The sequence below is a fragment of the Artemia sp. Qi Xiang Cuo genome, chromosome 21, assembly GCF_049724085.1.
Source record: "Artemia sp. Qi Xiang Cuo chromosome 21, ASM4972408v1, whole genome shotgun sequence".
Taxonomy (NCBI): domain Eukaryota; kingdom Metazoa; phylum Arthropoda; class Branchiopoda; order Anostraca; family Artemiidae; genus Artemia; species Artemia sp. Qi Xiang Cuo.
In genome coordinates this window covers 1052256-1065080 of record NC_142814.1, presented here as the reverse complement: position 1 = coordinate 1065080, position 12825 = coordinate 1052256, and the positions used below count along the sequence as shown (strand labels likewise).

At 34.4% G+C, this 12825-nt stretch overlaps 1 protein-coding gene across 1 annotated transcript in view; it reads left to right on the top strand.

Moving 5' to 3' along the window:
* Pi3K21B (phosphatidylinositol 3-kinase regulatory subunit alpha) overlaps positions 1 to 12825 on the top strand; it is a 293295-nt gene that overhangs the window by 139513 nt on the left and 140957 nt on the right. The window contains exon 5 of the mRNA XM_089106583.1: positions 9605 to 9723. Coding sequence (XP_088962709.1) covers positions 9605 to 9723 — 119 coding nt within the window. The remainder of the gene's footprint in view (positions 1 to 9604; positions 9724 to 12825) is intronic.

Here is a 12825-nt window from a genome sequence, read left to right as displayed (position 1 = left end):
TACTCAAAAAGGGCATTAGAGCTTTCAGTTTCCAATCAAATGAGCCTCCGAAGTTTCTATAACTCCTTCCGTACGAAATGGCCTGAGGGAAAAATAGTACAATGAAGCCATACTGCTCTTTACATAGGCAGCGCTACTGTGCTGATTCATTGATTCATTGGTCTTTTTACCAAAACAAGCATTTTTATGTATGTTTTATTTATTTTATACATTTTTATGTATTTGTTTCAAGCGCGTCAAACCAACATAGTTTTAAGGTCTTAATGGTCCTATGGCCTTCTTTTTTATCTCCTTTTTTTATCTCTTTTTCATTTTCTTTTTTATGGCCTTCGTTGTTTCTTTTATATTGATCGATTGGGTATATGAGCTATTTCATTCTTGTATATTTTTTGGTTGTTCAAGAATCAAATTGGTTGTTACATCTAACAAAATTGAATATATTTTAGTTGTTATCGAAATGGGAAGGGAGGGGCACATATTAGGGAAGGCCTGGAGGAAAGATTGTAAAATTGTGGTGTGCGACATCTCAATTTTTTAATCAGTTTGTTTCACCGAAACTCTAAAAAAGGATTTTTGATAACAATGAATAAATCAGAATGGTCGGCTTTTTATGCTGATTCCAAGTATATAAAATGCATTAAATTTAACGTCGCCTATCAAAAGCTGCAAGCCAGAGAAAATTTGCCTAATTTTGGAAAAGGGGAAAATTCCCCAAAATTCAAGGTAATTTTGTGTTTTTCCCTAAAGAAAGATCAAGAATTTTTTTTCAGGGGGGGGGGTGTAACGCCAAAGGTCCTAGAAGATTAGGACCATTCATACGGAAATTAAAAGTTCTAGTGTCCTTTTTAGGTAAGCAAAAATATTGGAGTGCAACTAGCCACGCCCCTTTTTCCCCAAATACATCCCATTGGAATCTTGAAATAGCCAGAATCTTGAGATTCAGCGTAGTTGAAAGGTCGAATAACTATGCTTCTGGGGATGGCAACCCCCCACAGCCCCTTTAGAAAGGGCAGTAAGCTATGCAATTTACCCATTGCTTATACATAATATTTTTTATTGGGAAATATACGGGGATTCTTTGGGGAGGTTTCCATAGGAAATCTTATATGGGGAGAATTTGCCAGAATTCATATATAGAATTCTTTTTATTGTCTTACTTTCTTGATGGCTACTCAATTTTACATGTACAGGAAATATTCGCAGGGAATTGTCCTCGGGAAATATTTAGTGGGGATTCAATTGCCTGAGAAACTTTGTCGTTTGGGGAGATTTTCATCGGGAGATAGCTTCTAAATGGGAATTTTTCACGAAAGGAATTTTTTATTGGAGGGGTGATTTTCCGGGGTAAACTCCACGGGGGTTTTCTGGCAGGATTAGGAAAACGATCAAAATTTAAATAAAAAACAAGCTTTTTTTTAAATGAAAGTAAAGAAAATTTTCCAAGAGAATTGTCCTTGGGAAATTTTAAGGGAGAATTTTCAGTGAGAAAGACTTTGTCAGGGGAGTTTTACGGGGGAGGAATTTTGCTTGTGGGGATTTTTCGTTTTTTTTCAACTTAAAGTAAGGAGTAACATTAAAATTAAATTAAACAGAAATTATTCCGTATGTGAGGGTCGTTGCTTCCTCTCCCCTCAATCCTTTCTTATTTATGCTAAAATTTGACTTTTTGTCCTAATTACGCTAAAGCTATTTTAAAGTACTTAAAACCTTTAGTGTAAACTTGTAGTGTAACTTTAGTGCGACAAATTGAGGAGGGGGCAGTCGCCCTCATAGACGGAATAATTTTTGTTCGTTTTTAGTTTTAATACTACCCTTTACTTTCATTGTTTTTTGTTTAGTTTTTTACTTAATATAATATACAGAAAACAAGCCAGTTGCCATTCTATGAACTCTATAATATAATAATATACTTAGAGTATATGCTTAGAGTAAGTATATAATATACTTAGAGTATATTAAGAGTATATTACAACAGTATACGCTTTTAGGCAGCACTATTGCGCTGCCTAAGTAAAGAGCGATGTGAGCACAATGTATTATTTTTTTTTTACTGTTGTTTTGTTTTTGGTTTTAAACTAGGGTACTTCGTGTCGAAGGAGTTGTCGTAGGAACTTCTAAAAGGGCTCATTCGATTGGAAATTGAAAGGACTAAGTGCACTTTTTAATAGTCAAAAGTAATTGGAGGTCATCTAACCCCCTCCCACGCCCACCATTTCTCCACACTCATCCAATGCGGATTTTGAGATAGCCATTTTGTTCAACGTAGTTGAAAGTTCCGAAAATTGTGTATTTGAAGATGACCCCCCCCCCCCTAAAGCCTTCAGGGCAAGGGTTGTAAATTTTGCCCTGGGGGCATATAAGGCTTGTATAGAAAGGGCGATCGTATAAACTTCAGAAGCGGCTTATTAGATTGTTAATCAGGAGTTATAGTGCCCTTTTTGAGATTCAGAGGGACGGGAGAGTGAATACCCCCCCCCCACACACACACACACACCTCGTATTTTCCCAAAATGTACCTGATATAAATTTTTAGATGGTCATTTGTTGTCATAGAAACTTCGACAGAAGCTCATTTGATTGGAAATCGAAAGGGCTAGTGCCCTTTTTAATAGTCGAAAGTGATTGGAGGGCAATTAACCTCCCTCTCGCGCCCATCATTTTACCAAATACATCCAAACAAAATTTTAAGATAGCCATTTTGTTCAGCTTAGTTGAAAGCTCTGGAAATTAGGTCTTTGAGGATGACAACCGTCCCCTACAGCCCTCAGGTCAAGGGTATAAGTTATGCCCTGGGGACGTATAAGGTTTTATAGAAAGTGTTGTCGTAGAAACTTTGAAAAGAGCTCATTCGATTGGAAATTGAAAGAGCTAGTGCGCTTTTTAATATTTGAAACTGATTGGAGGGCAACTAACCGCTCCTCCCAAGTATTAAAGAGCAAGTATTAAAAGAGCATGTAAGTACTATAGGGCATATAAGGACATAGGCAGCGATGCTCTATCGTAGCTAGTAATGTCATTGATATTCTAAAGGAGCTAATTTGATTGAAAATTAAAAATTCTAGTGCCCTCTTAAGAGTATAAAATGATTGGAGGGCAATCACCCTCTTCTGTAGCTAATATTTTCCAGACACTTCCAATCAAAATTTTAAATCAGCCGTTTTGTTCAGCATAGCTGAATGGTCTAGTAACTATATCTCTTGGGTTATTGGGTAGGTCAACCTCCCACAATTATGTAATTTGTCCATTATGCTTGAAAACTAAATGTTGCTTTAAAATTAAATCAAAACCCACGGTTTGTATGCTGGGTGCCAATAAGACATCTCAGCAATATACCAAGAACAACTGAGGATATCAAGTTCAAATTTTTGGGGCTACTCCTATTACTACTTCTGCTTAACATTTTTCTAAATCAAAGGAGTGTAATTGTATCCAGGCTGTGAAAGAACATAGATATAATTTTTTGGGAATGGCATTAACTTTTATTTATCAGACCAACTAGAGCATGTATATGACTAAATAAAACACCACTATTTGTCTCATGATTTTCAAAAGAGCTTATGTTGTTGAAAATTGCTGAAAAAGTTTCTCCAACATATAGATAGCAGGCTAAACTATAAATTCTTAAAGGAAAGCCGGAAAGATTCAAACTGTTATTTTCTTTTCCCCTGAAAAACACTATGTCAATATAAAATGAAGAGAATTTAATTAAAGAAAACTTTTTTTACAAAATAAGTTTTTAAATAAGATTAAAATAATAAATAAATAATAAATAAATGAATGATAAATAATAAAATAAATAATAAATAAGATTAAAGATTAAAATAATAACAGTCAAACTCAAAACGAGCAAAAATTAATATAAGTGCGATTTAAAACCCCTATGCTTTCTAAAAGGCAGAATATAATTTGTACTTTACTCAAAAAAATCTTTTAAATTTTTTCACTTTTATAACTTTAAGAAATAAAAAATTAATTTAAGATTTTAAGCAATAAATATCAGCATATGTATATTAAACTGACAATGCAAATTTTTCAGTAAATTCGTTTGATTTTTTTTTTCAGTAAAGTACAAATTATATTCTGGCTTTTAGAAAGCATAGGGTTTTGAACCCTACTCATATTAATTTCTGTTCGTTTTGAGTCTGACTCTGTTATTTATTTTAATTTATGTTCGTTTTGGGTTTAATTTATTTATTGATAATGCTTTGTGGTAGTTGTATGCTTGGTAGATCTTTTTATTCCATTTTTGTTTATTTTTGGTTTAATGGAGTTCTTTACTTTTTTTGAAAAAGTTATTATGTGGAAGAAGTTTTTTAATTAATTACAATAAATAGGCAATTCAAACTCAAAACGAGCAAAAATTAACATAAGTAGGGCTGATAACCCTCATGTCTTCTCAAGACCAGAACACAATTTGCGCTTTACTGAAAACAAAATATGTTTGAAATATTTTCAGTTTTCTTAGTTTCCTAAATAGAAAATTATCAAAACTTTAAGGACTAAATGTCATTACATGTCACTTAAACTGACAATCCGGGGTCATTTGTTTTTTTGTTTTTTTTCTTTCTTTCTTTTTCAGTTAAGCGCAAATTGTCTTCTGGTCTTGAGAAGGTATGAGGGTTTTTATATTCGTGTTTCTTTGTGTTTGTTGCCAAACTCAAGTCGTGTATTGTCAGGGTTGAGTCTTTTGACTCAACCCTCAACTTTTCAACTCAACTCAGGGTTGAGTTGAGTCAGGATTTGTCAGGGTTGAGCTCCAACTCCGTTTGGAGTCTTTTTCATTAAAAATTGAAGTTCTGATTTTCCCTAGTTTTTAAAGATATATATTGTCTGAGTCTCCCCTTAACCCATTCAAACTTAACCCCCCCCCCCCCCAAAAAAAAACATAAAAAAACATATCAATTTTTTTTATGTATTTTGTTACGTTTTTACGAACATTTAAAAATTTGGGGGGGGGGGGGTGGAGGGGGTCAAACCCATTTCAAAACAATGAGATTTAATCTTCGCTGACCTTGGTACCTCAAAAAAAAGGTTAGTTGTGATTACAATTCATAGAATCGCATAGAATTTCCAAATGTATTCCAAAACTCCATTTGGAGCAAGAGAATGAACTCACGCAAAAAAAAAAAAAAGAAAAACAAACAACTTTCTAATTAAAATGAGCAAAAACAGCTTACCGTTTGAATTTTTTTGCTGTTGTGGTCTGAAATTTGAGCCGTTTTTTAAATGAATATGTATTTAATAATGTATTTTCTTTTTACCGTGGCTAATGACCTTACGGAGAGACACGTAGACCGGGGTTGTCAAACACATCTATTAAAAGGCTAATTTTTCTTTCAAAATGCATCAGTGGACTGGAACTTGCTTAAATGATTAATTTAAATAGAACAGGTATTGAATTATGCTTAAAGATTATATATTAGACTTCAATATAATGAAATAATTTTTTTTTTTTTTTTTTTTTTTTTTTACTGATAAGGAGTAATTTTAAATCTTCAAAGAAACAGAAATTATTCTGTGCACGAGAGGGGCTCCCTCAAGTCTTAAAATGCTTTATAATACTTCTCATTTAAATTCAACGAGCCTTGGGTTTGAGCAGTCTTTCTTTAAAAAATGTGACAAAAAGTCAAATTATAGCGTAAAGAGCGAGGGCTGAGGAAAAGGCAGTCCCCCTCATATACGGAATAATCTCTGTTCCTTTTAAATTTTGATGCTGTTCCATAGTTTCAGTTCAAAAAAGATTTTGGTACTTAGCCTACGTATTATCCAGAACACACTTGAGAAGTTTGCTTTGTTTGATCTGAATAAACCGGCTTTTCTCTCGCTTTCGGTTGCAATTAGGTTATTCTTTCTTGAAATAAACTACGATGCCGGTATATTTTAATTAAATATTGAATATATAGAAGTGGTTAGGTTAGGTATTTAATATAATGCCTTCTGGGCGGCCTTCTTTCCATAATTCTTTGTTTTAGTTCTCAAAATTTTGTTACAAAAGCATTATATTTTCATTATATTTTATTATATTTCATTATGATTTATATAACATCACTTATTGAGTGTGTTCTGGATAATAGGAAAGTACTAAAATAAATTTGATTTTTGACCGTTTTTCAAGTCATGCCAGGAAGTCCCCTTCCCTCCCATAAAGTCAACAAAAACTGCAAAAATAATCACATTATGAATTATATATCCTTGGAATATGATCAAAACGTTTATTCTCTTGGTGGATCCACTATTAACTTAATTCCCTTCTTTTTTTTTAGTTTTGGATTTAGGGTCATCTTAACTCACCATTCATTGCTATGAACGGTTTCATGCTTTTAATGTGGATTAAACAAAGAAAAAAGTTCTTGTTTCCACTGAAAGTAAGGAGCAATATTAAAACTTAAAACAAACCGAAAATATTTTGTTTATGCGGGGGGGGGGGCTGCCCCCTCATCATTCCTTTGCTCTTTGCGGTAAAGTTTTTAGTACTTAAAAACGCTTCTTATTCCAACTGAACTTGTGTTTCATGAGTCGTTTTTAAAGAATCGGGACAAAAAGTCAAACTTTTTGGGTCTGTTTCTCCCTTTTTCGAAAATCTGGTAAATTTTCTCAGGCTCGTAGCTTTTAATGGGTGACATTAAACTAAATGTATTTTGTTAGGTTGAGGAAACAGAAACAGAGCAAACTTCTTGAGTTTGGTCGGAATAACACGTTAAGTGCCTTAAATTTCAGCGTAAATTTTTGGGATTAAAGGGGATGGTATATTAGCAAGGCTGTATCCAGGGGAGGGGCCAAGCGGCTTGAACCCCCCTCCCCCTGGAAATGTTTGTCCGACTCCTAAAAACATAACAAAAATGTAAATAAACAAATTTGTGATACGTTTTCTTATGTTTTTTTGGTACTTGCGCATTAAACGTACTCTTTTATATAATGCTAAAGAAGTCAAGTTTGGTTAATGCTAATGAAATAAAATAAATTAGAAAGAATATATAATAGTTTAGAAACAAATTTGGGCTATATATTTGCACATTAGGCGGGGAGGGGGGGGGGGTAAAGCATACCCTATATTAAATACGCAACCTAATAACCTAGGTACCTCTTTCCCCCCTCCCTAAACCCCAAAAAACAACAGTTTAAATTTGGTAAACGCAATGAAAACTACTCTTTGCATTCCAATTCTTAATAGCGGTGTCTTGAAATAGCGGGTATCTGTAGCGTCTCCAGTTTGACATTCCATATACAATATATAAAACACTACGTTTAATGCGGAAGTACCGTTTTTTAACACCCCCCCCAACTCCCCGAAATAAATTACCCACCCCTCCTCCCCCACTCCCCGAACAAAATTCCTGGACATGGCCTTGAATATTAGAGATAAATTAAGTCGTTTTAACGTCTCTCTTTTTAAAACAATAGTCGCGAGATCAAAAATTTATTGAGCAAAAATTCATTTTAAAATCAGGAAACAAATTATTTTATATAACCCAGATTATCTATGAACATATTAGTTTTTTACTTGCATCAATGGACATGAATGTCAAGTGCCTTGTAGTAACTGGTACTGTCTCTGTCCTTATAATTCTGAAGATAATGCCTTTGTGTCTCTTCTGGTCACGGGTAGGGGGGGGGGATCAATTGCTCTCCTGGGAAATATGATTACATTAAAAATATTTAATACTTGAAAATTAGAAATTTTTCTGTTTAAATGTTGGAAAAACAAAGCTCCTGGTAGCACTTTCCATGGCGATGTGCATGCCCTCTCCCCCGCGCTTTTTTTTTAGAATTTTTTAGAATGCAGCAACATTTTTACAATTGTTGAATAAAAATAGTAAATTAATAATACTTCGCTATTTTTGCATTCTAGTAAGCTTTCAGCAAATCATTGATTTAAAGTTTTGTGGAAAAAGCAAGGATTTGAAAGAAGTGGCATCCCCGTGAGTGCCGCAAAGGAGATAGATCCACCCCCTTAGTGGTAAAGAAAAAATCAAAAATCAATATTTGAAAGGAGGGGACAGAGATGCTCCCATATAAGTCTAAATAAGAATGAAACTCCTTGTAGCATTTGCTCCCCCGTCCCTGCACTTGAGAAATCTCCTGGTGGCGTTCATATATAACCGCCGTTATATTTAGAATAATTTCTTCTTAAATTTTTAAAACATCCCTCTTTTCTTTCATGTGAAAGAACCTGTTTTCTTTTTTTTTCGAGTTTGATTTTGGTAAGTTTTTCATGCGTTTATAATAAGTTAACTATAGACGGCACTCCATGTGCTCAAGAATGGAACTCACGGCTGCATGGGTTGGCTATATGACATTGTAATTTCATAAGCTCGTAATTATGTAAATTCATAAACTCTGAAATTTTGATAACGTTTTCTCATTATTTTAATGGTTCCTCAGTTATTTTGACATTCAATATTTTCAATATTCAAATGACATTCAATATTCAATTTGTTTTTTTAACTTTTGTATTAATTGTCATAAAAACTGAACTATAATACGAACAGTGCTCTTTGAATACGTCCTAGAATTCCTGCACGTATTTAAGGGTGGTGGGGGGAGGGGGTATTCAGGAACCAAAAAAAATTCTTCGGGACGAGACTCAGGGAAACCAAATTCTTCCCTTTGTTGGCAAATATTTGAAGCCTTTTCGGAACTTACAGGTTTCTGCTTATGTGCAAGGTCAGGGGTTAAGTAAACAAAGAAAACCGTATTCTCTTTTGGCATGGTTCTATATTAGCCTTCTGGGTTAGCAAAAGAATGGATTCTTGAGATATTCATTTTATTATTAGGACAGCTATATATTCCTGTAGTCCTGTTATATCTGCCAAGTTAGGAAATTAATTCAAATCATAATGCGAGCTTTTTGATAATTGCACTTAGAGTTTAAGTTCTTTGTTAAGTTTTAATGGACGAAAAAACCTCGATTTTTTACTTCACGTTTTCATGTTCATTTTCTGGGTTAGCAACAGAGGAAATATCTCTTAGTTCAAAGCGCGGCGCTGTGAAATCTCGAATCTCACGGCAACACTGAATTTAGTTACCAAGTAGACATGGATGGGGTAGGTTCTCGTAGCTGATTAGATTACTAAAGTGTTTTACATTTATATCATTTATGTGTTTAGTGTGGTGTTTGTTATGTATATCACATCTGACGAAGAGGTTGCGTCCACACTGGGCGAGAAAGTGACTGACAAACCGATTCGTATCGAAGTTGGATTAACTGTATCTCTTATCAATGATATGGCATCCGGTTTCTCTCCCGGTTTAGGGTACATTACCCTATCTCCTTCTGGTAAACCCGGTGATGAAAATGACGAAATTTATGCACCAGTGAAATTGACCTCTGATAAAGGCTTGGTGATCATTACTGATCAAGATGGGGGTTTGAATAATTTGGATAACGGTGATTTAGAAAAAAAGTTAAATAAAAAACTTGCTGATGGAGAGAATTATTTATTGAAAGCAAATGAAGTTCGTCCTAGATCTGCCAGTTTAAGTTCAATTTCTCGGCTGAATAACGGTGGGAACGAGCGGATCATAGCTCCCAGCGAATTAATTTGTGCATGTAAACCAAGTTGTTGTTGTTTGTGCAGTACTTATGCTTTTTCTTCTTTGGCAGTGTGCCAAGGTGCGTACCACGGAGTGTGTGCATCCCATGCCCAAAATGCTGCCCTTCAGCCCGGTGGTAGTCCCTGTGTTCCCAGTCCTGAGAAAAAGGAAATTGTTTCTAGAGACACGGTAAGTCGTGAATTTTGTATTGTTTGATTACAGTAGGTTTATGTCTTTAAAGTTAGGCTACCATTTGTAGTTAGCCTAGGCTAACACAGGTGCTGGTAATCTTGCATGGATTCCTCCTGAGAAGGACATCAGATTCCATTTGACATAGCAAAAAGAAGAACATGCTAGCCTATTTGATTCCTTTTTTTATGCTCTTTCCAAATATAACTATCATTTTTGTCGGAAATGAATATTACCCCACCCCTATATATGCCAATTCAGGTTATATGTTTGCACATAAGCGGGTGTGGGGGTAAAGTTTAAACTTACCTCTCATTTGCATCAGAAATGAATTTTATCTCCCCCCCCCCCTAATTTGCAAATATTAACCCTAAATTAGTATATATAAGGGTGGGGGTAAAGTTCTTTTGTGACTAAAATGATTATTATATTTGGAAAGAGTATTAAAAAAGACATCGAGTGGTATGTTTACTTTATTCGTAAGTCTGTAATAGCCTATGAACTGCGAAAAATTTACCCTATTCTTTTCCATTTGTCTATGATTTGTTTTCTTGTGAATGGGTTCCTTGACCCGTCAAAAACCATTTAGGTCAATATAGGCTATACCAAATCATATTATTGAGTTAGGACTAAAGTCAATACACCACTTGATGCCTTTTTTTTATGCTGATTACGAATATAATAATCATTCCTATCAGAAATCATTCCTATAAAATTTAAGCCATCTTTGAGCTCTTGAAAATGACAAAAAATAGGGTGTAAAAAGGCTAATATAGGGTGTAAAAAGGCTTAAAACATTTGTTTTAAACTTACTGTTTCATAATAAATCCTTATTTTAATCCACAAGCACTGACTTTCCATGAGTAACTTGGATAATCACAAGTATATAAGTTCCAAAAATTCATTTTCCAAATATTATGTATTTTTTTCTTCCTTAACGCCGAATGTTCAAGAATGCGTTTTCGACGAAACGTCGAAAATATTAAACCTAACCAAACCTAACCTAATCCTTTAATATTTTCGACGGTTTGTCAAAAACGCATTCTTGAACATTCGGCGTTAAGGAAGAAAAAATACATAATATTTGGAAAATGAATTCTTGGAACATATATACTTGTGATTATCCAAGTTACTCGTGGAAAGTCAGTGCTTATGGATTAAAATAAATATTTATTATGAAACACTAAGTTTAAAACAAAGGTTTTAAGCCTTTTTCCACGCTATATTAGCCTTTTTACACCCTATTTTTTGTAATTTTCAAGAGCTCAAAACTGGCCTAAATTTGAATTTCCGATAGGAATGATTATTATATTCGTAATCAGCATAAAAAAAGGCATCGAATGGTGTATTCACTTTAGTCCTAACTCAATAATATGATTTCGTATATATTGACCACCATTTGACCTATAATATGACTCTAAAAAATTTTTAGGTTATTATTGAATATTATTTACAAATAATTTATGATTGCAGATAACGATGAAAGTAAACATGGTAATGTTATTAAAAAAACACATGCTGCATATTGCAAAAAGTAAAAAGTTTTCTTACAAACCTGTATCCTAGGGCATTTAGGGGACCATCTGGGGGTGGGGGTGCATTTGTGAGATTATCATATTTGGAAAAAGTATTGAAAGGTATCGAGTAGTGTGTTCACTTTGTCCCTGATTTGAAAATTTGACAAGAACATTTCTGTAAAAAAAAATCGCAAACAATTTCTGTCGAGAATATTTTCAAAGTTTCTTCCATTTCAAACCATGTTTTCCTTTTTCGTGTATACCCAATGACCATGTCTAGCCTGGGTGGGGGGGCAGACATGTAATTATCATGGAAGATTATATTTCTAAAGATTGTTGTTGAATGGTACCACTTTCTTTTTTTTTACAAAAGTGCTTCTTTCTGTGGAGGAATCTTCATGTAGGAATACCAAGGTCTTCACATAGACGTAGCCTACCTAGCCTCACATCATTCTTAAGCATTGCTAATAAGGAAAGAGTGGAGGCCAGGGGTTGTAGACTTTCAAAATAGGTCAAACTTTACGCTATTTTGAAATGTAGTTGCTCTGGTTAAATAAACTTTCTGGGATGGATCCAGAGCCTGAATTATCTTCTGGGGAGGTCTTTAATAATGTATACTGGTCAGTACTTACGCATAGGTGCAGTAGGCCGGGCCTAGGGGCGCAAAATACACTGAGCGATTTTTTTCTTAACAAAAACTGAACTGATGTGAAGTGCCAGGTGCAGTTTGCTGCTGTGCTGCCTATTTACAGAAAAGTGATTTTAAAACAACACAGGAACTTGAACTTAAACAAACTTTGTGTAAAAAAAAACAAAAAACTCCGAGATCTAAATCTAAAGCACAAACGAGGCCCAAGCAAAGTGTTTTGAGCCTCATATCTTTTTTAAGTTCTGATTTGTATGGTTTAAAAGAAGCCGGAATAATGCACACTAAATTTGAAGAAAACATCCTTTGAATGAACACACACACCGAATTGTATTTCCCAAACCCAAAATAAACACAAACGAAATTAATGGAAAAATGAGGTTTCCCCAGGTTAAAACAGATTCGACCTGTCTTTTGTAATTTTCCAAGCCTTAGAAATGGTGTGAAGTCGAGATATGAGTCTGATAACACCTTCCCGGCGGGAAAATTTAGGCTCCGGATTTTTCCCGAAAATTTAATTCGGTACTTTTTTAGTAGCAGCAAGCGAGAAAAACCGCATTAGAATCTCAAAGATGCTAATGAAAAACAGGTTTCCGCTGGCTAGTGAGGTATTGCTCACTGAGTGAAAAATATTTAAGCTAGTTTTTTGGGGTTAGAGGGGCAAAAAAAGGTACTTATGCTAGGTTACGTATTTAATATATGCTATGCTTTGCCTCCCACTCCCCCTAATGTGCAAATAAATAGCCCAAATTTGTTTCTAAACTGTTATATTTTTATCATTCTTTGTTTAACCAAACTTCACTTCTCGCGTGTTGCCCGGCTACTTAAAAAGTACCTTTTAATTCTCCTTGCTCAATTACTTTCGACATCAAGTCCCAGATCTAGGATTTTACCATCAGAATTTAAAAAAGCCGAAATGTTGTGTGAAGAATAAAAAGA